General features: G+C 42.0%; 1 protein-coding gene across 1 annotated transcript in view; it reads right to left on the minus strand.

The window, feature by feature from the left end:
* Nucleotides 1-27,072, minus strand: part of UNC13B (unc-13 homolog B) — a 201,160-nt gene that overhangs the window by 144,286 nt on the left and 29,802 nt on the right. The window contains exons 8-9 of the mRNA XM_009288250.1: nt 21,757-21,792; nt 15,240-15,462 (exon numbers count right to left, since the gene is read on the minus strand). Of these exons, the coding sequence (XP_009286525.1) occupies nt 15,240-15,462; nt 21,757-21,792 (259 nt within the window). The remainder of the gene's footprint in view (nt 1-15,239; nt 15,463-21,756; nt 21,793-27,072) is intronic.

Consider the following 27,072-nt stretch of genomic DNA (forward strand, 5'->3'; position numbering starts at 1 on the left):
TGGAAATTTCTCATGCAGTCAGGAAAACTACGGCCAAGAATTAAGCAGCACTAATGTTTCTCTCACTCGCACACTTAGGAGAATCTGAAGCCAGATAGGAAGTTTTGGGAGTGCAGTGTTGCAACTGTACAATCAGAGGCACAAGTTTCACTTACATCACACAGAGATATAAGTTTAGCGAGTCTCTCTTTTGATTTTTGAGGGCAGCTGTAACTTAACGCATGCACAGGACTGAATAGTCTCATGAAATACTGATACCTTCCTTTAGGGGCTTTCCTAAGTGCATGAAATAACCTTTGCACAGATTTTAGGAAGAGCAAGTATTAGAATACCTTCACTGATATCTCTGAAAATGTTTTAAAATCTTCAATAATGTGAAATGGACCTAATGAGTTCTATAATACATCAACAGTAAGTTAAATTTATCTCTAAAATTAAAAGCGCTTACCCTGCATTTTGAAAACAAAATGCCCGTTCCTTCCAATACATTCTACCTACTGTTACTTTTTTCTTAGCAAATACAGCATAGTTATCACTAAACAAGAAAGCAAAGTGAATTGTATGCAGCAGAATTAACACACAAAGAATATAACTTCTGAAAGGCTAATGAAATTAGCACTAAAAGCATCTCATTCAGTGGGACACAGTATAAGAACATGGGAAATACAATTACACTTACAGAAAAAAAGAGTGGAAAAAGGTGAGTAAATGTCAAAGGGCTTGTACATAACTAGTGACTGCAGTTTGCCACATCCTCTGTGACAGCTATCAGTAATACTACAAACATTTGACAACAAATAGGGGATGGGACTGAGCTACAAACAGACACCAAGGCCAATATCTACTGCTGCAGTATTGCATTATAAATGGTCAAAAACTTGAAACCATTTATTATGCCTCATTTGTAACTAGCCTTTTCTCATTCAGTTGCTCCACGCTATTCAGATCTGCAGCTTGTGTGCTAGGATGAAGCATTGCTCCATTAGGAGCAGAAGCAAGCTCAGTTTCCGTCAGTTCAGGCTTATCTGGTGTGTGCTCTTCTGCCTGATCTTCTTTCTGCAGTTCATCTGAAATCACGTTCTGCTGATCGTCTGACTCTTTATCAAACTTCTCTCCCAGCTCTTCGTTGGATGTACCATCAACAGCGCTTGCACCAGATGGTTCTTCAGAAAGTTCATTGTCTACGGTGTCAGGCTGCTTCGAAGACAAGTCTACCTCTATATTTGCATCAGTCAGTTGATCTGAGACTGCAGATTTTGACTTTTCATCTGAACTGACTGTTCCTAACACCTTGTCATCTGGTTTTGACAAAGCCTCTGGTGGTACATGTGGTTCCCTTTTGGCAGAGGTCTCCCTGTTGTCTTTTTGCCAGGGAAAGGAGAAATCTAGCTTTTTCCCAAATACTGCTCCTTGGGCACTCTCTGGCTTACTCACCTTTTCTTCACTACCTCCTTCAAACAGAGTCGAAGAAAGTTTCTTAAAGCTGGACATGAGGCCCTGATCTGCCCCTGCTTTATTAACAGAAGGTGGCTGCTGAGAGAAGAATGACCCAAATGGCTTTCCACTATCAGCAGATGACATAAAGCTGAATTTTGGCAAACTGGACATGTTTGGTATTTCAAAGACTGTTTTACTACTGTTTGCATCTGGAGGAACGTTACTGGGTTTGCCCTGTTTCTTCAAGTCACATTTAGAAGCAACCCCTTCTACAGGCACCTCATCAATTGCTAAATGTTTCTCCTGTTCAGCAGTTTGCTGTTCTACATCACTTGTCTTCTCTTCATTCAGCTGGAGCAGATGAACACTGGGCTCATCAGCTGGAGCTGTGGGTTCTCTACCATTACTACTGATCATGTCCTGATGATCAATACCAGCATTAGCCTGATCCCCTGTAACAGCAGGCTCTGATTCAAGTGTAGCATTCTCATCCAATTGGGAAAGGTTTATGTCTGCCTCATTAGTTGGGACTTCCATTTCCAGTTCAAACCCATCAGAAGCTGCTGTAGAAGCAGCTTGTTCCTCTGTTAGATGTGAAGACCCCACATGTAGTTGGCATGTATTTACATCAGTCTGGTCAGTGGCCTCAGCCTGCACTGTATCAACTGCATTACTGAAATCAGACTGGCATGGCTCAGCATCTACCATCTCAGAGGGTTGTGCATCATGATCCAACTGCAGAACCTCGAGGGCTTGGTTTTCACTAGAGACTGCTGTTTCTGGAGTGATCCTCAAAGGTTCCTCTTTACAGGTTTCCGAGTTCCTATTTTCCTCAGTTTCTATTTTCATAGGAGACTCTTTTGTGGAGTTCTTTTCTGCTGAAACAGGTAATACATCCTCCTTCAGAGAGCTCATGACGTCTCTTTTAGACTCTCTGGCTGCAGCTGTATTTTCTGTCTTCCTAGAGCCTTCTGCTGGAACAGACTCAATGACATCTTTCACACTACTGCTTTGAGATTTAGGGGTGGATTTTGGAGGCATCTCTTTTGGAGATTCTTTTGGACCTTTGAAGATGCCAAAGAGATCATTTGTGAAAGCTGGTGCTGGGCCACTTGGGAGGGATGAGAAACCAAAGAAAGAGGAGCTTTTCTTCTGTGCAGTAGGAGGTGCTGAAGCTTGAGGTTGGGAAAAGAAACCAGATAACGTTTTAGGTGGTTTCATTTTTGTCATGAAACTTGAAAACATTTCAACTGAAGAATCCAGTACCGATTTATCACTCTCAGATTCCTTAGGTTTGTTTTGCAAATTAGATGCCTCTGGCATTTTAGGAGAGTGTAGCTCTTGTGCCTGTTGCAACCTGTCACCAAGAGTTTGTTTGGGTAATTTATGTTCTGGCAGCTCATGCTGTACACATACTTCTTCAGAGACTGCTTCATTTTTTATGCCACTCATAATATTTAAGTCATTTAGACTTTGGGAATCCATTTTATCACCTAAGGCCATGCTATAATCTTTATTTTCAGAAGCTTGTTCTTTTGAAGAATAAGGCTCTTCTTTATCAACAGGAAATGCAACACTGTCCATTTTCCCTGTGCTACCCAAAACATCTTCTTTTCCCCCTAAGGAAATAGTCTGTTGGCCCTGAGAACCCTCCTGCACACTGGGAGTCTGAAGGCAAGGACCAGAAGCAGCTGAATTGGCTACTGCAGTGTCATCGGTCTGTGGAAGCTTCTCTAGGTCTCTCTCTTCAGCTGCCTCAGCAACACTTTCTACATTTTCCACTGCCAGCATTTCTGATTTATTTTCTGCAATTGTGAGGTTATCAGACATTTGTTTGCCAGTCACTGCTGCAATAATGTCATCCACTTCTTTTTTACTGTCTGCATCTTGTTGCCTGGCAGAACTGCTAATTTTGACACCAGAGTCAGTGGAAATATTTTGCTTCATGTATGGCTTAGAGTTCACTGGTTTAGCTGGTTTTGTATTATTCTCCTGTCCCGGAGCAGTTTCTGGCTTTTCATCCAAAAAGGATGTCAAACTGAAGAAGCTAAAGCTAGTACTTCTTTGAGGTATTCTCTTCTCCGCAGTTGGACCGCTGGAGAAGGAGGGCAGATGAAACAGCCCCTCTGTTTCTTGCTGCTTCCCACTAGCAGGAGCAGTAGCAGGTGCTGAAGGCTTTGGTTCATCTGATCCAGTGAAGAAGGAGAATATGCTCCTACTGGCTGGCTGTGCTGGCTGTGATTTCGAACCAGTGATAGCAGAAAAGTTGAACGGCAAACTGAAACCCGACTCTTTAGGTGTCTGATCAGGCTTTGGTTTTGCCTGATTAACTGTGCCTCCCAAACGATTTCCTCCTTGTTGCTTTGGTGTAACCGTGGGTAAGCTGCTCTGCTGCACAGCTGAGTGACTCAATTGGCTTATTTTGGGACCTACACCCATTGGCTTCTGTGAAGTGTTTCCAGGAGGCACTTTTTTACTCTCAGGAGACTCCTCCTCAGCTTTTCTGCTTCGTTGTTCCATTTGCACCCCAGGGCTAGGAGAGACCTGCCTGTCCATGCCTTCTGTTCTCACCCCTTCCTTAGGGGTGGAGGACAGACTTGCCATACTGTCACTCTGAAGACCCCCAGGCTTCTCAGTCTGTTGTCTTGACTCAGCCACAGTTCTATTGGTTTTTGGCAGAGTCGTAGTACTTGGGGTCGGTTGAGAAGACACAGCCTCCACTTTGAAGAGATCTCCAAGGGATCCAAATAATGATGAGATGCTGGAGGTTTCCTTCTGTTCTGGCTGTATCACCTTTTCTGGTTTATCACTTTGACTTTTTTGCAAATCTGGTGATGGCTGTGGTGCTTTGCTTACTTGCGTTTTAAAGAAATCAAAAAATCCAGAAGTTTGGGGTTTGTTGGCAGTTGAGCTTGTAGGAGAATCTTCTCCAAGACTGAACAATTTCAGAGCGCTTTTAAATAATGTCTCCTCAGGCTCAGTGACTGGGTGGCTCTGATTGGGCTGTGACTGATTGGGTTCATTAATACTTGAATGCCCTTCAGGATGCCTGGAAGCTGGTGTTGCTTTAACAGGTCTCTCTTCTCGTATGGGCCTGCCATCTGGAGCAATTTGGCTCAGTTGAGAAGGAGATTTTGTTAATCCTGGTTTTTTAACATGGATGTTTTCATTCCGATTTAATTCTGGCTTTTCACTTCTAGCAGCCTCCAAATTAAGTTCTGATGAAGTATTTCTTCTCGGTTCTGATGTAACAGGAAACTGTTGCTCTGCTCGTGCCTCATCTAATTTTCTATTTGGTGCAAGTGATAAAACATCAGTTTTATTTTCAGATGATTTTAACTGTATGTCTGTTGTCTTCAAGGCAGAATCTTCTGATGTCTCAGGGTCAGGACCTGAAGACTTTCCAATCAGTCCACCCAAAGCAGAAAATAAAGAGCTAACTTTGTTCATTGGTGTTTTCTTATCTTCCTCAGTCTTTTTTGCTTCTGTTACTCTTCCAGTAGATGCCACAGTTTCTTCAGCTTTAGAAGTAGATTGAAACAGATGGAAACCAAAGAATCCTGATGACCCACTCTCAGTAGTTGTCACGGGGACAGCCTTATCCACTTCCTTGGTGTGGACTTCCTTATTCAGCAATTTATCAAAAGCCACTCTGGAATGTATTCTGAGATCAAGGGTTGGTGGAGACTCGTCTGAATAATGCAGGGTTTCCTTCTCAGGTCTAAAGTCTACTTTGAGTTTTTGAAGTTTATAACCTGAGAAGTCTAATGGCTGCTCTCTCTGGTAATAAATAGACTCTTCAAACATTTGTGAAAAAGTCTCCAAATTCATGTTCATTAGCTGATTGCTCCTCTGCAAAGCTACTGACAAATCCAGAGGTTTATTTGTTGTATAATCATCTAAAGACTCTTCTTCAGCAAACCAAAATAGCTCATCTTCACTGCCAAGAGGGACTTTAAAACCACAGACAGCAATTGTGTTGTCTTCGAGCACAGCTCTTTGAATGGAATCCATCTGAAAATTATAATCCCAGCAGTCCAGGTAGGAATACGTTTCAGGAGCACACACGTAGACATACTGCCCAGTGGGATCAGTGAGCAGCGAATACACATACTGGCTATCACTGTACATGTAGTATCCACAATCACCATCTTCTGATGGCCACCATATACCCTGCTCAAGCATCATTAGCCACTCCTGATACTCCTGGCTATACGATGAGTACACAAAGCTCTCCTCCATACTTAAAGTCTCTTGGTCAATTAGAGTCCACATAGTTCCATCACAGCCAGAGGAGTAGCTTAAATCCATGGGCGACTCTTCTAATGAGTAACTGCCATCTCCTTCAAACGGTGGAAAGTTACTGTAACTTTCATTGAGAGAATTAGCACTCCATGCATCATTTTCTTCTGAACAAACATCTTGAAACATTAACTGGTCAAATGACTCATACGACATCACACTTAAATCTAAACTCTGTCCATCAAAATTGGCATTAGTCTGCCAATCCATCACGTTTGCATTTCCATCCTTTTTACAGAGATTCACTGCCATATCATTTTCAGGCCAATCCAAGAACTGAGGGGGCAGAACAGAGTTCTGGTTTAACACGTAGTAAACTGGTACTGCTATTTCATGAGTGTCAGCCAGTTCCCCCACTTCATATTCCCATTCAAAGCTAGAATGGCTTCTTGTTTTCTGATAAGCTGAGTACTGCTCCGTAAGGTTATAGCTTTTATTAGTCAAATTGAGAAATTCATTTGATCCTTTGTTCAAAAGAGTTGGAACAACTCTAGATTCTGCATCCTGATAAGGGATATGCCCACCATTTACAGGCTTTCCAGATAAGTCCTGTACCTTGTCTTGAGGATTCAGAGCATCAGGGAACACAGGATGCCCGCAGTGGGGAACATGAGACTCAGCTGTTTTATTTACTCTTGCACTGGACGGGTGGTCAGTAGTTTTGGAAGACTCTGTCATTTTCACGTTGTCCAGTTTCTCCTTTGGTTTGGGCACGAGATTTTTTAAGAATCTGGAAGCTTCCGGCTTTTCTACAGTGCTGCTTTGCGTGTCAGAAGCTATTCCCGAGTTGCTGGGTTTTCTCTCTGAGCTAGAATCCTCACCCCTATCAAAAAGCTTCATGAAGCCTAGAGAGTTTGTTTTCATCTTCTCTTGCTTACATTCAGATAAGTTTTCACTTGAAGCAAATTTAAATAAACCAGAAAATAATCCAGGAGAAGTGCTTTTCTCGCCATCACTCTCACTTTTAACAGTCAAGTCTTGATTATTGGCTGTGTTTTCATTGGAAGAAATGCGAAGAAACCCAGAAAGAAAACCTGGTGTGTGTTTCTTCTGCATATCATCTGCATTTGCAGCTTCTGGCCCTCTGGCTGAAGAGATGGATTCAGCTGAGCTGTCATTTAAGTCTGGTGCATTTGGTCCTCTTGCCAGTCCTCCTTCTACATTTTTAGGTTCTTCCTGAGTACTCTTAGTTCTCTGCTGCTCTCCTGCAGCGTTAAAGGTAGCAGAGGAAGTCTCCTGGTGTTTTTTTCTATTTACTTGGGCACTAGATAGGTTTTCTTTATTCATGTTTTCTGTTTGTTCAAATTCCTCTTTATGGTCCAATAAATTTGGAACAGAGTTAGATTTTAATGAAATGGCATTTCCTGAATTACTGTTTTTGTCTTCAAGAAAAGAAATGCCACTAGAACTCTGATGACTTCTTTGGTTCTGTGAAGGTGCTAGGTTTTCTGCAGAAGAAAATTTAAATAACGAAGGAATAAAGCCTCCTTTCTCATTCATATGTTCCTGCTTTTCTGAAAAACCCAACCCACTGAAAAAAGGAAGTTTCGGAGTGAAAGGAAATGAGTGTTCTTCACTTGATGAACTATTTTGTCTTATATCCTCCTCAGACTTATGGCTTTTAAAAAGCCCAGATGTACTTTCCTTCTGCCCTTGTTTGGCAGAAGGAAGCAACAATTGACTGAACGACTTTTTGAGTGGCCTGAAAAAGCTTTCAGATGCTGTACCCTGATCTTGAGGCTGTGAATTAAATTCCACACCACCTCTGTTTTGCTTGTTTCCCAGCCCATGACCTGTAGCATGCTGATCCCCTAAGCGATTTGCAGGAGGCTGCTCCCTAGCAGTGGGCGCACCCTCTTTTACAGTGGCATCTGGCTGATCTGTAGCACGATGCAAATCTGACTGCTTCTGTGGCACATCCTGCTGCTTGGGAGCCAAGAGACCATCAAAATTGGCTTTCAGACTGAAGGAACTGACTGAGTTTGTGAGCCTGCCAAAGACTGAAGACACAGAAGCGCCATCTGCATTCACCTCTGCCTCGCTTCTGTTCTCACTCGGCTGTATCTCCGGAATAATGCTGCTGGTCCTGGCTGCCGGCTGTCCAGATGGCCTCTCACTTCTGTTTGCCTCATCAGTTTTCACAGCATGGCTGTCCTCCTTGGTGTGCTCCTCTTTTATGACTTCTTGTTTTGGCACTTCCTTCTCAGAGAAGATCTTTAGAGGATTAAACATGCCTAGAACAGAATTCATAACCGAATGTTGGTTCTGCTGGCTGCTGGAGGTAGTTCCTTGTGCTTGCTGGAGATGATGCGGTGCAGAAGCCTTACTGTCCATCTCAGTGGCTTCTGGCTGATTGGTGTTTACGTTCTGGGCTATTTTATCACCACTCACCTGGGATGGTAGCAAACAGTGAATGGAGAACTTGGTATCAGCTTTATTATCTGCCGTCACTCCAGAAGACAAACTCTCGCTTTTGGACTTACTAGAAAATACATTTGAGATTCCACTTTCTGATGAGTTTCTGGTTTCTGTCTTCTCTGGAGTGGAAGAAACGAGCTTTTCAACAGAGGCTGTGAGCTGCCTTGTACTTGACCCCACCTTTTCAGTGAAAGAGCTGAACAGGGAATTCACTGTATTCTTCACACCTGACAAGTCTGGGAGAGATTCAGATTTGCCCTTGGTACTCTCCTCTGCAGCAGGATGTTTGGTCTGTTCAGACTTCCTGCCTTCTACTGAATTATCAGCATTATCCTGCTTCAGTGACATGCTCTCAACATTTTTTCTTGTCTCTGGCAATGTACCAAATTTGCTGATTTCTTCCTCCTTTTCAGCCAAGTATTCTGAAACCGATTCTACCAGACACTGAAGTTCATCCATCGTGTCTATGTACTCCTCGCTGGGTTCTTCAACAGGAGACAGTGTTAAGTCTTGCATAGGATGACCGTGCTTGCTCCCTTTAGTCTTGTGGTTATCATCACAGCTAGCCTTTAACTGGGAGCCCAAATTTGCAGGGTAATTAACAGTGAAGTCTCTCAAATGGCTGATGTCAGAATCACACCACATTTGTGAAAGCATAGCCAGTTCCTCCATTTCATCATCTGAAACAGGCGAGTACTGGAACTCATCAGAAGCACTGCTGTCAAATTCCTCAAGGATATCCACAGGCACAAAAGTGTTATCTGGCATCCCTGTGAGTTTCATGTCTTCACCGTTATTGAGGTGAAGTGAGCCCTCATGGTTCACTCCCTGCTTTTTGGGCAGCTTGCCACTTTTAACCATTAAGCCATTTTTGTACGGACGCAGGATGGGATAAACAGGCAACTGTTCCTTACTTTCAGAGCTACTGCTTTGTTTTCCAGTTCTATCATACACTGGGAAATCATCATTAGGTTCAGAACTAGTTGCCACACCATTGAAATAAACCATTTTCTCCCCAGGAAACTGCAGACCTTCATTACTTTGCAGGCTTACTTGTTCACTCTCTTTAAAATTGTATCGCAGCTTCTTTTTCCTTCTCCTATCTATTGTATCATATTCCTGAGGATACCTAGGGACATCTACAGACCCTGACTCCACACACACATTTTGGCAGCACCTTGATCTTTCACAGTGATTGAAATTTTCTCTTTTTGAGAGAGTTTGCATCTTTATCGTGTTTGTTTCCTGCCAACTTCTATTTTTATGACTCTTTTCTAAGAATTCCTCTATTAGCAGTTTTCCTAGCTCTTCATAGTTACTCTCCTGTTCTTCTTCTCCATCTTCAGCGTTAAATGGAATGATCCTGACTCTTTCATTTCTAGCTAGAGATCTTTGTCTAAGATGAGAAATAAAGGGGGTGGGAGGGAAAGGAAGAGAGACAGCAAAAAAAATAGTAAGGGGAAAATAGCAGTTTTTAAAAAAGCTCTAGAAAGGAGAGAAAAAACAGTAATAAAAAAACATGCATTAAATAAAGGAAAATTAAAATGAGAAACATCCAGGTATAACAAAACTGAAAACCTGCCAATCTGCCACCATTACTTTTCAATCAAATAGTCAAAAAAAAGCAGCATGGGTTATGATATTCCACCGGTTACAGTTGCACAAAATTTAGAAATGCCTGTTTGAAGGAGAACAGCTTTTTGTGATCAAGTGAGGGCACACAGCCTTAGCTGTACCAGTACTCTGCTGTTACTTTTTTAGGCATGCTGAAAAAAGTCACTTATTACAGTAACAGGACTACTTTGAGATACAGTGCTCACGCACACACACCATTCCACTACGCTATGCACGCATTTTGGTCGCTCTAGGCTGCAGACTTTGTTTTAGCAGTATTCATAAAGCACACAGGCACTGTTTCTCCCGAGGGTGGCTACAGAGCAGAGGCTGCATACAAAGACTCAGGAGACATTGGACTCCAGGGAAGTGGGGACAGGGGACAAAATGCAAACTGTGCACACCAGCAACACAAGGTGTTCCAGCTACTCCACCACTCCTCTTTGCTGGAAGGGCTCTCACTGCAGCTAATGCCCTCAGGGGGCTCCTACCAACACAAAATGAAGATCCTCGGAGCTGTTACTGGATCAGAAGGCAAAACAAAACATTGGCAGTAGATATTAGCCCATTGTAAGCCTGAGCTGCTTTTCAGGATCTGTACTTCTCATTTATAATGCATCTAAACAGATCCAGCAATCTATACTTGTCTATTGTGGGAGAATGGATTAAAGCAGCTAGTGTTTTGCTATCAAACAATCTGAAGCTTCTTAGAAACCCAAGTAAATGACCCTTGGGATTTTGGGATTAATTCCTAGCCCTTGATCAGAATGATTATCTCAATTGCTCAGCAACCCGAAGGTTAGTAGCAAGAAAGCTTCCTCTTCATCTAAATCTCACAAGAAGAGCTCCTGCCAGCCTACATAAAAATAAACAGGTAGAAAGTGGATGTAAAAAAATCAAAAGGCTCATCTGAAAGATGCACTGCAGCTCTGTCTCACATCATTCATTGTTGAGAACTGAGCATGAGAGCACGCATGCCCTGACCCCATAAGAGCAGGGCAAGAGAAGGGAAAGGGCAAAGGGCACATGGGCATTGTATGGTTACTGCTAATACAAGAGTCTTCACCTTGAGAATTGCCTGGGGCACCCCAATATAGGGTACTGATGGGATAGCCCTGAAAGGGGAATAGGTCATTGCATTTTCACTACTGCTGGTTTAGTGCTTCATTTCCACCAGCATTAGCTAACTTACACTAATTGGAAAGATACTCATTACTTTAAATGAGCCCTGTTGTGCACAGTTTAAAACACCTACTACACTTCTTGCTTGCAATTTTGAGCCTGTAATTGAAATAATTTTCTTAAAAAAGCTAATGAAATTTAAAAGACTCCCAGGGCCACCATAGTTACTGGATCAAGCCCTTCCAAATCTCAGCTGAAAGCAATGGGAGCTACATGAATGCCTGAAAAGACATTAGCTGTAAAAGCTGAACCAACAATTGACTAATTTAGGCATAAAAGAAATTACTTTTCATTTAATTGAGCTCCTCCCCCCCCCCCAAGTGTTTCCCCTGCTATTCTACAAAGCATTCCTTTTGCTAGAAATAAAGCAATGACAAGAAGCCCCACACCTGAGTGGAGAAAAAGATGACAACATCAGCCCAGCATTAAACTACCACAGTTCTGAAATACAGCCAAGGCAAACAGCAAGTATCAGCTGAAATGTATCACAAGACCACTTCACAGCAGCAACAGCAAAGAGACAGGCACAGAGGCTGCAAAGAGGTTAACCCACCTATCAGACAGATCTAGAGAGCGCCTGCTCTCTAGCGAGCACTGGCAGCTTGTCATTTGACTAGACTCAGATGTGGACTCTAGGTCAGTTCGGCCACTCACAGTGGAATCTATGCTATCATATCGCCTTTGAAGTAAATAGAGCAAGAGCAGGGAGACATGGAGGACACATGGTTACACAAAATGAACACTGCAAAGAAAAGTTAGTGCTTAAAAAAATCCGAGGGGGAAGATGTGTGCTATTCTGAAGTCAAACTGGCTATTGGCAGCAAAACACACTCCAAGGACAAATAAAAATACTACTTGTTATCCGTAGTAGAGGGGGGAATAAAAAACATGTCCTTCTATCAACAGAACACAATCATATGTAACAGCTGATAAAGAGGATCAGAACTTTTCCAGCCAAACCCAAGTGTTGTTAGAAAAAAAAACCCAGGCAGTTTCAACTGAGCATTTTGGCATAGACAACTTTTTGCCCAGTTCAAGACAGGTTCTAGCAGAACCTTGTCTGGTTCTTCTGGGCCTGCCCAGGACAACCTCCTACAAGCTATCATTTCCTCAGCAATCACCAACTGCAGTCTGCCAGGAACACTGATTTCATCAGGTGGCTGCCTGGTCCATGGCACTTAGAGCTGCTAGCAGCAAAAGTCAAACACAATTTGGTTTTTGCAACACTCAGCTACAACTGAGTTTTGAAAATATTTAAGATCTACCCAGCCAGCTCTCATTACAAATACCTTTCTGGTAAGAAAGAGAATCCCACATAGCTTCTTTGGAAAACTTATTTGCATTTTCTAAGTTTTAAGATTAAATATGTAGCAAAAAATCTTGCTGGGCATGTGGAAAATGCACAGGGGAACAGGAATGCTCAGAGGGAATCAATCACCATCTAGGACTTGCCTTGCTGGAGTGAAAGTAATTTTAGACCAGAGCAGACTACAAAGCTCTTAGCTTTTAAGCAAACTTTATCAGCCCAGATCCTTTCATATCAATACCTTCCAGAAACCAGAAAAAAAAATATATGCATTCCATCTCGGTATTCTTTAGCAATTCAAAACAGAAGTGCTTCTTTGGAAGGTCTTATAAACACATTTATCCATCAGATACAGTTGAAAGTTCACAGCCGCCCCTCCAAGCAAGGTGAGCCATAAAAGATTACCCCAAGAAGTCACAGAACTGCAGGAACACCCAGCCACCACTGGCTTCCCCAGGCTGGGGGCCCAATACCACTGTTCAGCTTGGCTCTTCCATAAAGAAAAAGCTTCAGCTTACCTTCCCATACTCTCAGTAAGATCTTCAGCAATTTTACCACTGCAAACCAGCAGTACAAAATAGCATGGGAAAGGGAATAACTTGCTTATATAAGATATTTAATGGACTAGGAAAAGAGCACCAAGAATGACATGTCACGCTGCAGTAAGTGCATTTTGTTGGCACATTTGCCTCTGCTGCTTGAAATCTCAATAACAGTAACAACATTAAATGTTACCATTAAACTTCAGCTTTTACCATTAAAGACCATAATGCAAAAAGAGTAAAATTTAGCCTCAGCCATACACCCGTGAGGGCAACTGAACTCAGGTTCAGGCTTCAGGAAACAAGAACATTCTTACCAATGGGCACGAGGTAGAACAAATCAGTTATAATATATATAAAACCCTGCACCTCTAACTGTGACAGAGTTTAAGCAACTGCCTCTTCCTTCCACACCAAATGGGAGAAGCAGCAGCATGGCCTGTTCCACACACCCACTCTTACCAAGCTGACCAGCACTGTCCAAGCTCTCTTGCTTTCCCCTTACGCTTAACTCATCCTTTATTTGGAACAGCGGTTTTGTAAAGCTTCTACAGTTCCCAGCACAACCAGTTCTAGTTCACGGCCATTGATCTTCGTAAGTTAATGCTGTAATGTTTAATACTTAAAAAAGATAAAAGCAGTTGTGAAACTGCTGATTTATGGTCAAAAAGCTAATTTAGAGCAAGTAAACTATCTTTCACACAGCTCAAAGGAAACCAAAAGAGAAAACACACTATTCAACAGTGCTACATGATAACAGAAAAAAAACCCTAATTGGTTACAGGCTTTCTTCCTGAATACACTGTTTTGGCAGAGCTAATAGAAGAACAGGAGCTAATCTGAAACAGAAAATAAATCTGCCCCAAGAAAGAAACTCCTAGATACTCTGCTAGAAACTCCAGGATAACTCTGCTAACCGTGTTTCACCGACTTGGGAGGCACACTCACACAGTAGTACCAGAACAACCAATTACCCAGTGCTCTGGCTTTCAAAAGATAAGGTGAAAATAGAACCAAGAATCAATGACCTCAGAGTTGAGCATATCTTTAAAAGGTAATTCACTAAACTGCTGGATCTGGTGTAACACATAGCCTTATGGGTTCTTCCTGGTTCACAGCTGAGTCCCAGTGTTAACAAAACATCTAACACCTTCCTGTCAGAAGCCTTTCAGAGCCCTTGAGCTGCCTTCCTCTACTAACATGGCACCTTCAGGGTCTGCTATGGAAAATCAATGGGAAAAGAAGAGCTACCCAGAAGACAGCACCCACCTGATGGCTACATGCTCCCGATAATCCAGATCGTAGTTTTGCAGGGAGTCAGCGCAGGATTCCCGCAAGACCCCTTGCTGCTGCAGGCGTGATGGTACAGTGAACTGGTGCACAGAGGCATTGGGCTGCGCAGTCGTGTGGTACGGAGGAGGAATGCTGTTACTCGTCTCGCTGCGATAGTCACTATCTCGATCATCCACAGCACTGTCAGCATCTTCAAAGGCTAAGAAACAAAAGCAGTTAAGGGCACAGCTCTCTCAAGTTGCCTTGCTGGGACAGTGAAGCCCATTTAGTTGTTAAAGAACGACAAAAAAGGCTATTTCTGCTATGGATGTCTCTCCATCTCGTAGCTGGTTATAACTTCCAGTTCTCTCAAGTATGTACCAAGGAATTCCTGTGATCATCTCCATAACCTCCTTTCCCACTTCCTATTATAGGAGTTTATTTATCTTTAATCATTCCTAATAAGCAGATTAAGACATTTTTATTTAAATCAAACAAACAAAACACCCCAACACCCAAAATTTCAGGTTCTTTGCTGCTGCCAAAATGAACATTTAGATGTTGGGGAAAAAAAAAACAAAACCAAACATTCCTTTATGGAAAGGAGCTCTTTCCTGGAAACTTTTAAACTTTAAGCTATACTTTTAAACCTTTAATACTATCTCTTCTTCTCAGCATCCTTAACCAGTACTTTAGGGTTCTGAATTTTTTTCTTTTTTTTTTAAGTATTAGTTTAAGTTAAGAGAAACTGATGAAAAGCACTTAGTAGGAAAATCAGAAGAACTGGGAGAACAGGTCCACTTATAAACATAACCGTGTTTCACCGACTTGGGAGGCACACTCACACAGTAGTACCAGAACAACCAATTACCCAGTGCTCTGGCTTTCAAAAGATAAGGTGAAAATAGAACCAAGAATCAATGACCTCAGAGTTGAGCATATCTTTAAAAGGTAATTCACTAAACTGCTGGATCTGGTGTAACACATAGCCTTATGGGTTCTTCCTGGTTCACAGCTGAGTCCCAGTGTTAACAAAACATCTAACACCTTCCTGTCAGAAGCCTTTCAGAGCCCTTGAGCTGCCTTCCTCTACTAACATGGCACCTTCAGGGTCTGCTATGGAAAATCAATGGGAAAAGAAGAGCTACCCAGAAGACAGCACCCACCTGATGGCTACATGCTCCCGATAATCCAGATCGTAGTTTTGCAGGGAGTCAGCGCAGGATTCCCGCAAGACCCCTTGCTGCTGCAGGCGTGATGGTACAGTGAACTGGTGCACAGAGGCATTGGGCTGCGCAGTCGTGTGGTACGGAGGAGGAATGCTGTTACTCGTCTCGCTGCGATAGTCACTATCTCGATCATCCACAGCACTGTCAGCATCTTCAAAGGCTAAGAAACAAAAGCAGTTAAGGGCACAGCTCTCTCAAGTTGCCTTGCTGGGACAGTGAAGCCCATTTAGTTGTTAAAGAACGACAAAAAAGGCTATTTCTGCTATGGATGTCTCTCCATCTCGTAGCTGGTTATAACTTCCAGTTCTCTCAAGTATGTACCAAGGAATTCCTGTGATCATCTCCATAACCTCCTTTCCCACTTCCTATTATAGGAGTTTATTTATCTTTAATCATTCCTAATAAGCAGATTAAGACATTTTTATTTAAATCAAACAAACAAAACACCCCAACACCCAAAATTTCAGGTTCTTTGCTGCTGCCAAAATGAACATTTAGATGTTGGGGAAAAAAAAAACAAAACCAAACATTCCTTTATGGAAAGGAGCTCTTTCCTGGAAACTTTTAAACTTTAAGCTATACTTTTAAACCTTTAATACTATCTCTTCTTCTCAGCATCCTTAACCAGTACTTTAGGGTTCTGAATTTTTTTCTTTTTTTTTTAAGTATTAGTTTAAGTTAAGAGAAACTGATGAAAAGCACTTAGTAGGAAAATCAGAAGAACTGGGAGAACAGGTCCACTTATAAACAATTATACTACTTCGTATAGGAGAAAAATTGCTACAATTAACACACACAAGTACATTAGCTTAAGTTTAGTAGTCAACACTAATGATAGCCTTCACAAAGGAAGAAGCTCCTTTCCAATGAGTCCTTCTCCCTGCAGAAACACTTCTGCTTGCTAACCCTTCAGAAAAAGAAAACGCAGAGTTATAGTAGGGAAAGGTATCAAAAGTACAATACTGATGTGCAGCTGTGTTTGGCTGTGCAGAATGGAAGGTTATCTTTGCAAGCTTAAAGTGAAATACACACACCGTACAACAGTGGAGTGCACCACTAACACGCTTGAAACAAAAGAAAATAAGGATCAGCCATTATTCACTCTCTCCGCCACCAAAAGCCTGTCTAAAAAGGACAATCAAATTAAAGTCCCCACTGGTAAGTTATTCAACGGTGTGTGCCCTACACAGCCATTCACCCTGAGACTGAACAATAAAGTGAAAGTGCTGGTTTTATGCCAGATCCTTAAAAAAACCCTGAATTTAATTGCTAAAATTCCAAGGAGATGGAATACAGCATCAGGGAACACCTTTTTCTTCCACTGGCGCTTCCCACACCTCCATTTCCATTTTTTTAATCCAAGGTAAAGTTTGCTCTTGGTGATCTTTCCCGTTCCTTCCCAACTGAGTATGATTATATCAGTTCCCTAAAGCGGATGGAAGAGTAGGAAACAACTCCAGCAGAAAACGTGTCTGCAAAATACAAACCACTTGAAAAAGCCTGGCTCTACTCTCTTAAGTAGTCAATTCAATTTGATTGTCCACACTGAAAATGGAGCTAAGCCTCCTGCTTTTTAGTAGTTTAAATGCTGCATAGTTCTTGTCAGTCTCCAGTCAATTGAATAGAAATGAATAGAAATCGTATACTGCTTTATTCAGCTTTATTAAAAGCACAATGTCCATCAATTTCATTACAGTTCAGTGCTTAGGAGAAACACTCAGGATGTACTACACAAAAATGATTTGAAGTGCCAAAGCACCAAACTCCCAGTCTGTGGAGCAAGGACCTATCTATTTGTAGATCACACACCATCTTCCGAAGGATAATGAGCTATTACTCAGTTGAGCAATGTAATTTCTGAACGCTTGAGCCATTATCGTCTAATGCACAACAATTACTTTTATTGGGACAGAAACACTGTTTCAAAGAGCTTTCTAATGCCTCACTTTGCTGCTTGACTAATGTCCTCTTCCCATCAGATGTAACTCTTATTTAAGGTAAAGCCTACATAACTCTGATATGATGCAAAGTTCTTCTAGCTGTGTCTGCATAATCTTTATAAGTAGGGGCTTAAGGCAGCCCAACTGAGTTACAGGTTTGGGATCTGGTAAAAGACACCAGACCAACAGCTTTAGGGGTAAACAATTTATCTCACCACAACAGTATAATCACCAACACAAATCAGCAGTACAATTATCTGGGTCAAAACAATAGTGAATCCAGTAACTCACTAAACCGGGCTAAACTTAGTATCAGGATGGGCAAAGACTTACATGATTGGTTAGCAGGCAGCAGGACACAGCTTCTGCGGGTCAGCGACTCTGCCCAGCCGATGGGCTCAGAGATTTCCGAATTCCCTGATCGGACTGTTGCAGAAGCACTATCCAGACTTGTTAACCAGTCATCGCATCTCACCTCTGCACTATCAAACGAAGATTTCCCATGTGAACCACAGTATCTCTAAGCAACATCTAAAAATAGCTGATTAGCTTAAATGTTAATCAAACATTTACAGCATATATGTTTATAAAAGGTGGCACCAGAATTTCTCCCAGTTCTTACTGGTGTTTAGCATGAGGAAGTCTCTTAGAGGTCATGACACAAAATGCCTCCCCAATGACATGTTTAAAGGATGCAAGGCTCCAGCTACCACAAACATCGATGAGGCAGGAACGCATTGATTCTCTGATGTATGCGCCATGCACCTACAGCATCCATAGATGTTAATACCAGGCAGAAATCCTCAACTGACTCATAAATATGGGCCAACTCCAGAAACTCTTATTCATGCTGACGTGCACCTACCCTATGAGCAATCTCACTTCGTTTAGCAGAAGTGTTCATAGATGAAGACATTGCTCAGCCTGATTAAAAGCACCAAAACCTAGCCCGTATGTGGCTCGCGGCACACATTACCTTTGCAAGAAAGTATACTATGAAATACCTGCACACGGTGATGATCCCATTCATCAACATACTTGACACTTAAATTTTATTTAAGCAAGAGACTGACAAGAACTTGCAGAAGCAGCTTTGGGGATGCAGCATCCCTTCAAAAAGAGGGGTCAGGCATTACAGCCCATGTTTCAGCAAAATATCCCTCACAACACACATGATGTGATAAATTCAAGCACTATCTTCTTCAAACAGATGATACATCAAGTCTTCCATATGGAAAGTTGTAGCTTAGCCTCAGTCTCTGAAGATCGGTTAATTAATAACAAGATACATAACAATAAACATAAGTCAGTAATTGTTTTAACCCAGTTGGAGAAATTTCACATGTACCAAAGAGATCTCAAGGGATGAAAACTGTTTCTTTGTCGCTGGACCCACTGTGTAGAGAGTGTGGGGGGGGTAAGGCTGAAGGGGCAGGGCAGAAGCATGCTGTTCATGTTTAATAATTGAATATTCATGCATATAGGCAGCATAAGAAGAAAACCCATTGGACAGCCACATCACACAGTAGGATTTCACAAAGAGTGGGGAAAAAAAATCAAGAAAGGAGATAGCTTCTCTGAAACAAACTGCCTCCTGGAAACCCTGTTATTCCTCCCCACTCCTGCCTCTAGAAGTTATTACACCACTGCTGCAGGGAAGAACACATAGAGCTTTTAATATCCTGACCTCAAAACCATTTTGCACAGTCCTGTCACGCCAGCTCTACTAGCCATATTTAACCTCTGGCAACTTTTGTTACCTCAAGCTTCAGGACAGGAAGGAAAGCTAACAGCAAAATTATTACAGGTGGCTGGATGAATGCACTTTCAGAAGCGTTTTGTTGTTTTAAGGTCCCAATGCACAGCAGGAGCTCCTCTCAAAAGGCTGCATTCAGCTGAAATTGCCTCCTGCTTTTCTAGCAGTGATGTGTCATCAGCCACTGGGAGCTTATTATGCTCTAGAAACTTGAGCAAAAACTTGGACAAAAGCAGTAAGTGCAGCACACTCAGGCACTCGGGAAGAAGGAGATTCATGCAAGGTTCTGTATCCCAAAATCCCCGCTACTTCTCCAAAATAAGCCACCAAGCTTTTCACAGCTTTTGTCTATTTTTATAACAGTAAAAGAGAAGAAAGTGTACTAAGTGAAGGAATGACTTCCAGTCCAAGTCCAGAAGAGATCTCTGCCAGCTCCACACCAGGGCCTTTGCAACCACCTTCCCCACCCTTCATCCATTTAAACTGCTTTTCACGATAGCTGCCAATAACTTCTTTCCCTAAGTCTCAGACCCCAATACTCCATCGCCTATTGAACCATCAGTCACTTCTGACAATCACGTACACTTTCTGAAATCTTATAATTAAAATGCAGAGAAGTTTAAAGAGGACTACTGAAGTAACAAGAAGAAAAAAAAATCTCAAAAGGACACGAGGGCATTTTTTGAGGCTCTTCTATAGCTCTCAATGCTAAAAACTCAAAAGCTTTTCAGCAATGATTTAAGTGCAACTTTGCAGGTCATTAGTCCATCCTATTGCCCTCACCACTTAAAAATACATTATAAATTTTCATAATTTTAAGAAAGAAAATTAGCAATATTCAGTCTTCAGTTTGAGAGCTTTTATAACCTTGTTTTTCCCACTTGAAAATAACTTTCTGCTGCTGAAACACTCAACAGTCAAGAACTGGACAGGCAGTCTCAAGTGCAAAGACTGCCTTGAACACTTACCCTACTTTAAGTCTTTCCCTTTCCTAAAATGAAATCAGGTCAGCAGCACAAGATGTCCCTTTCCTAAAGCACCTCTGCCCATCTAGCAAGGCTCTGGGCTACAGCACTCCTCTTGCAAGAAGCTCTCACCAGGAAAATGTCTCCCAGCTACCAACATGCCATTTCTGCTGCTTCCTTCTCAGTTGCTGTTGTAAGTTTACAATCAGCAGTATATATTTCATTACATCGTCACGCTAATGGAGTTCACTTGGAAACATTATCAACACTGGCCCAAGCCTGCCTGTAAGGATGTTAACATGATCTCAAAGAGGACAGCACAGGAAGGATGAAGTTAGAGGGCGGGAGCTCACTCCATTAATACAAGTACCTTTTAAAACAAAAACACCACACATCCACGCTCCAGATAAACAGCAGAAATACCTTCTGCACAGCCCTCTTAAATCTCTGACTGACCAATGCCTAAGCACCCTATTTCCCTCCCAAACGCACAAAATTGGGAATAAAAGAAATCTATTTAGGACACTAATCTTTGTTTTAGTAGTATACAAAAGTTTAGTTAATTCTCAGTTGTCCTATCACACCTCTGAAAATAACCCCAAACAATTGAGACATCTAACGCTCACAGCATGAAGTTGGTCAATACTGTTGCTGCCCAAAGAACTTATGGTTTGATCAAAGACAGGAGAACAAGGAGGACAAAACATGTTGTGGGAGGAGAAACTGGGGAGTCACTGGTGGAAGACTTCTAAAATGCAGAACAGGTCCATGTGTGAATAGACTTAAGTTACTTGGCTGCAGTAAGAGTGTCCTCTCCAAATTCCATTATGTCAGAAATGGAAAATGCTCAGGCAGAATATCCTCCCTGCTGACAGCAGTCACAGTGATCTTTCTTTGCATGCTCCCCTCAGCAACACCTTCGCTCTTGGCTTTGACACAGAGAACAGACACCTTTGTTTTAAGACTGATGGATCAATCTCCGCAGATCCTATGGGCAGTAGAAGCCATGCACTGTATCTTGAGCAGAAGCCTTGCCTGCTGGAACCTGTAGGACTTCCAGAAAGCGAAGATGCTTCATGCACATTTTCTGGAAAAGTTAACAAAAACCTTGTGGCCTCTGCGAAAGTTATCACACCAGTCTTCAGGTGCAGGCATTAGCTCTACAGATCACAGACAGCTGCAGTATCTGAGTTTTATCTTTCCAAGGCTGGTAAGCGCTAGTTAAAGCAAAGCCCTACCGCTTTCACCATGATACTGTCTCACCGAGCTTGAATATGCTACAATACCTACAACCCTTCTGTCACACTGGTGTGCACCAGCCATTTCTGCTTTCAGATTTGCTCCTTTTTGTAGTATTTGGAATTTCTGTGATCACTTCCAGCATATCTTTGCATCTGAGTAAAACAACCGCTACAGACTCCCTTGCGTTTTTCAGTGAGTCCAAACATTGAGTTGGGCTTACGTGGGTATGAAGACCAACACAAAAAGATGTATACAAGCAAAAAACCAGAATCAACTTTACAGGAAAAGAATAATAGTCCAATTCTGCCATCTTATCCTCAAATTCCAGCAGAAGGCACAAGCAACTCATTTAAAACATGGCCAAAACAAAGCTAAACAGTGAAAAAATGAACAGCCATCCAACCACGCAAATATGAAGGTTCAGTGAAAGTAAAAGAAAATACAATGGAATAGATTTTCTATATGCATGAATATTTTCACTTTCCTCGTACTGGAGCATGCTGCATCACTATAGGATCAGAAAACTTGCAAGAAATCAAACTGTTACGTACTCAGCTGCTCTCCCCATCCGAAATAACTCCAGTTGCCTGCATGTAACACAAATGGCAGCAAAGAACAGGAATGGAAAAAGAAAGCTTAGAAAAAAAAAACCACAAGCATACTTCTCGTATTTAAAATGCCTTATAGATTGCGAGCTTGAAAATGTAAGAGAATTTTTTCTTTATAAATACAACATTGAATTTATTTTGACGCTTACTCTTCACTGTCCAGTTTATAAGACATTCAGAAGATTAAGATCACTATAAACTCTAGGAATTATTAAGCAAGCATGTATTTATTAACACAAGTAGACAAAATACTTATCAACACTTAACAAGAGCAGTTAAACACTTATTTCCTAGCACACGCGTTGTCAGGATTACACACAGAATGTCCCAGAAGCCAGAGTCCAGTTAAGAGCAGCATCTGATTCTAGGCTAAATTGTGCAAGTCAAGCAGCAAAAGTTGCTTCATGTTTCTGCTTCTGCCTCCTTTCCAGAACAAAGTTAACCCAGTGGTGAAAGCACCACACCAGTAATGAATAGCATGAAAAACTATCTGTGTGCATGTAAACTAGCGTTAAGTGAAGAGTACTTTCTTAGCTAGATATACACACTGGTAAAAAACTTAAGAGCTCTCACAGCATCCTAAGGATGCAAATAGTCACAAGTAAATTCTACAACAGTAAGCAAATCTCCCCATGTTAAAATTAAAGGTGACAACAAATTCATGCTAAAGCTAAACTGCAAGTTGGTAACACAGCCAAGTTATTACTTATCAATATCCATGTTGTCACCCCAAGGTCATACTCAGTATGATGGAGGCAAAAAACTACTACATACAACCCTCAAAGCACCTTGGAAGCATGCACACCACTTGCAACTCCAAGAAAAACTTCAGAACCAGCATTTCTAGAAGATGGTGTGTAAAAAACGCTTTAAAAAGTGAAGTGCACAGCAGTGTTGATGCATAAGTGCAGCAGGCAATAAACAAATCCTTCACACACAGGCAGAGAACAAGCAAGAGCTTTCTGTCCTGGCTACCAGCCTCATCTCTAGCTACCAGCCAGGCACGCATTTCCAGGAGGGAGATAGCTCAGAGGATTCAACAAATCCCTCCCCCTGCCCTCACTAACAAGACTCACAGAGTTAGAATGGGTTAGTTCTTGCTTTTAGCTAAAATTGCAAAGAACAGTCCTGTAAAAAAAAGTCTTTGTCCTAAAAAATCACCACCAGACTAGTACTTAAAAAAGCAATAACCGGTCCTGGTGAGTACCTTGGCTTCCCAAGGGTTTAGTCCCTATACAAACGTACTACAGAGGGGCTCTGTTGCCATTTCAATTCTATGGGGGAAGAAAAGGTGGGCAGGAAAAAGAAAAATAGGCACAGATATGGACTACCCCAAGGGAAAAAAAAAAAGCAAATCACAGTTTAACCCTCTCTCCATAGCTGGGAAATAACGGTGCACCAGAGCTACAACCAAGTTGCTCCTTTCTTCTCAGACTTAAAAGGTTTACAAAACAATGCAGTTCCTCAGATACACCTCAGTACTTCAGGGTCCCTGGACTCTAGGCTCTCGCACACACGTGTGGTGCTTTGCACAGTCACAAAAATAGCTCGAGTTTAAGTGGCATTTCTATTATCTAGTAGAGCTTCAAAGGTAGGTCATTCCCTTCCGACTCCTACAGGAGTAGTTAGAGAAAAAAAGTAACACATGTATGTTTGTTTCAGTCATTAAACAAGCAGCTCTGACCAAGTATGTGCATGGAACAAATTCAATTATATTTTTTACCAGGTTGACTTAGAAAGAACCACACATTAAACTGATATAATGCTGAATACATGCAGTTTCCATGGAGTATAAAAGGGTTACTCCTCTCCTGTCTACAGGAATAACAAGTAAAACCTTTTTCCTGTTTACAGAACTTAACAAGTGAGAAAAACTGAAGTCCATAGAGTCGAGCACCAGCAGACTACCATCTGAGACATGACAAATGCTGCTTCTCTGGTCCATGGCAGCAAGTGTGACAAGCCACCACTTGGACAATGCATCTGAGCCAGCCGTGCTGGCTAGATGAAGACGTACCCAGATGCATCAGAAGCCTGCCAGGATCCACCAGCCAGTGTTTACAGCACCCTGACCACAGGGTTATTGTCTCAGGCTTGTTTTTTACGACAACAAAAATCCACGGATTGCCTAATGATCAGCTTTGACAGAGGCCCGAGTGTTTTTCAGGGGAAAAGGGGAGGAGAAAGAGGAACACGCAGCCACGCTGGCCAAGAAAACAGAAGTAAAACACATGCGCCAAAGAGAGATGAGAAGGGGAGACAACCAGAAGAAAGGGTACAGAAACAAGAGGCAGGGAGGGCAGGAGCATCAGAGAGGGACATGGGGAGAAGGCTGAGGAAAAAGAGCAAGAAGTTGACAGAAATTTGCACTGAGCTTTAATTTGCTGCAATAAATAGCTCACGTTAAAGAGAAGACAATTTCCTATTAATGTGTAAGTCAAACAATAGCTTCTGTGCATCATTCCTGAAAATCTCAAGCCACTAAAACATGGGATAGCAACCTCCTCAGCACCTCCTTCCACCAAAAGGTTCCTATCTCAGGTAAACAGTAAGATGCAAAGGAAGCCAACATTCAGGCAGTTGCAGCCTGGATTACTATTAAAGATCCAGAAAAACTCTGCAGTGGCACAACATTATCGCACTCAGACTACCTGCTAGTTAAACCCATGTCATTATTCACAAATGACTGCACATGTAACATCCCAAAGCAACTGGGGAAGAAATATCAGAAGATACTATAAATTTCCAAAACCAGTATGCAGATCAGAAAAACTACAGAGGAAATGGAGCTTACCTGTCCTGCACCTTTTCCCAAAGATAAAACTCCCAGGCTGACAGCCTCTGCACAAACCACTGTAATCTTCATGGAGGGAATGGGTGGCTCTTTAAGGGAAAACAGAAAGCCTGACCCCTGAAACCAGCTCAGACTGTTACTAGCCCTTGTTTTCTTGACAGCAAATGGTCTGATGGTTGCCACAACACTACTCACAGTTTCAAACTGCAACAAGGAGAAAAGCACCAAGTGCTAAAACCAAGCCTCACAGATACAAGGCCTGTCCTTGGAGGAGAAACATTACCACCTCCCATAGACAAGAGTCCTCAAACTGACAGTGATATCCCTGAGCCAGCTACTTACCCGTCTTACTGCTACCAAGTTCCTTACGAACAGCACAAAAACTCCACAAACTTTCAAGAGCAGATTAGAGACTATTATTTCCACGCCTAAGACAAATAGCCAAGCAGGACAGGGTGGAGAGAAGAGCAGCTGCCTTTAGACACCAGCTCCCTACCCTGCAAGTTTTCTCACATTGAGAAGTTGGGTCTTGGCTAACCGGGGCACGCAACAACCAGAGATTAACTGGGAAGGCAAGCTGCAGGAGCAAACAGAAAGAGATGTAATAACAGGAGTAAGGGATTTTAAGCCAAAGTCTCAAAACTCCGCTTTTGTTTGTTTTTACTAACACCCACTTCACTTCAGTGCCTAACATTTTGGATAAAAGATGAATTTATTAAAGATTCAACACATATGCTGCTTTATTTAAGATTCAGGAGCTAACAGTATATATCTCAGTCCTTCAGCATAATCGCAGAAGACCTGGGCTGACAGTCTTGATATTTTGAAGGTTAATGAAAACAGAATTTCTTTTTAGCCTTTTCAAGTTGTTTTTCTGCTTCATAAAAATAACATGCATAACCTCAATTTGTTAAGAAAAAATCCCTTCCAGATGACCTTTGGGAACAAACATAAGCCTGTACAAACTTGAATTGAAAACACCAAGAAGTCCAGACAGATAGAAAGTGGAAAGTTGTAATTCTAAAAACATGCAACAACATATATTAACACTGGAATAGATGATACAGACAAGTCAGACTAGCTACTCCGTGTGCTCTTTAATACCAACAGTGTGTGTGTCTCAGTTATCACATTATTTTGTATTCATAAGTTTCAGTACCCAAAAAATGAGGTCTCATATAAACCTCCAATTAAGGACTAAGTGACGCCAGCAGCCTGGTGCCTTGGAAGCTACAACATTCTTGTCATTAACACATTTTATAAAGCACATCTAAAGTTCCCACAGTTAGCTGAACATAACATATGCTCGTTCTGTATCTCAATTATGCAACTATTCAAGGAGGAACTCCTCCTCCCCACTTCACCCTGTCAAGCCTGGATCAGCGGGGACACTGTAGAAAAACAGAATATTCCAAGTTTTTAATGCAGTCTAGTTTGATTGCCTGCATGCCATTTTGTTTCATTTCTGTTTACAAGTCTCAGAGTGGATGGGATGTACTATCCCCCGTCAGAACATTATTGTTTACTGCTGTCCACTGCTTACAGTCATGCTGATAAATTATTTAATCCTCCTGTTTATCCCATACTGAGCGAAGACAGACAGCATCTAAACAAGTTTATAAAAGTAAACCGAGCTCAGGAAATTACACTATATTTGGTGCTGATAAAGTACTGTTTATAGAATACAAACAGAGCTGGGAAGGTCCTGGTCAGTTCTTTCTTCTAGTCAGTTCTTTTTCCAGGTTTAATAAATCTCCTTTTCCCCTGGCTAAGACCCTCAACACAGTGCACACAAATCTCAGATTCCATAAAAATGTACATTCTTCCAGTACTCAATGTACTTCCCAAAATTAAATATGTGGTATTTTAGTGTAATAAGCTTCTAAAATACAAAACAAACACTGCATAGCTTTTTAGAATGAAGTCACGTTTTCAGTAAGCAGGATGACCAAGAAGGATTCGTAACAAGTACCACCATTTCCAGTTCAGTTTTGGAACTCCACAGATGAGAGTGAAGACCTCTGCACAAAAGGAGATGAGAAAGCACGGGAGGGAAACGAGCTAAAAGGAGCTGACAGAGACAAGGACAGGCACTAGAGTACGACACTAGAATACTTTCCTTGCTCACTGTCCTGGCTTTGGCAGGGATAGAGTTAATTTCCTTCCTGGTAGCTGGTACAGTGCTGTGGTTTGGATTTAGGATGAGAACAATGTTGGTAACACACCAATGTTTTAGTTGTTGCTACGCAGTGCTTACACTAGTCCAGGACTTTTCAGCTTCCCATGCTCTACCGACTGAGAAGGCTGGAGGTGCACAAGAAGCTGGGAGGGGGCACAGGGGGGGACAGCTGACCCCAACTGGCCAAAAGGACATTCCATACCATGTGACGTCATGCACAGTACATAAACTGGGGGAAAGATGGCCGGGGGGGCTGCTGCTTGGGGACTGGCTGGGCATCGGTCGG

The sequence above is a fragment of the Aptenodytes forsteri genome, unplaced genomic scaffold, assembly GCF_000699145.1.
Source record: "Aptenodytes forsteri isolate BGI_AS27 unplaced genomic scaffold, ASM69914v1 Scaffold201, whole genome shotgun sequence".
Classification (NCBI taxonomy): domain Eukaryota; kingdom Metazoa; phylum Chordata; class Aves; order Sphenisciformes; family Spheniscidae; genus Aptenodytes; species Aptenodytes forsteri.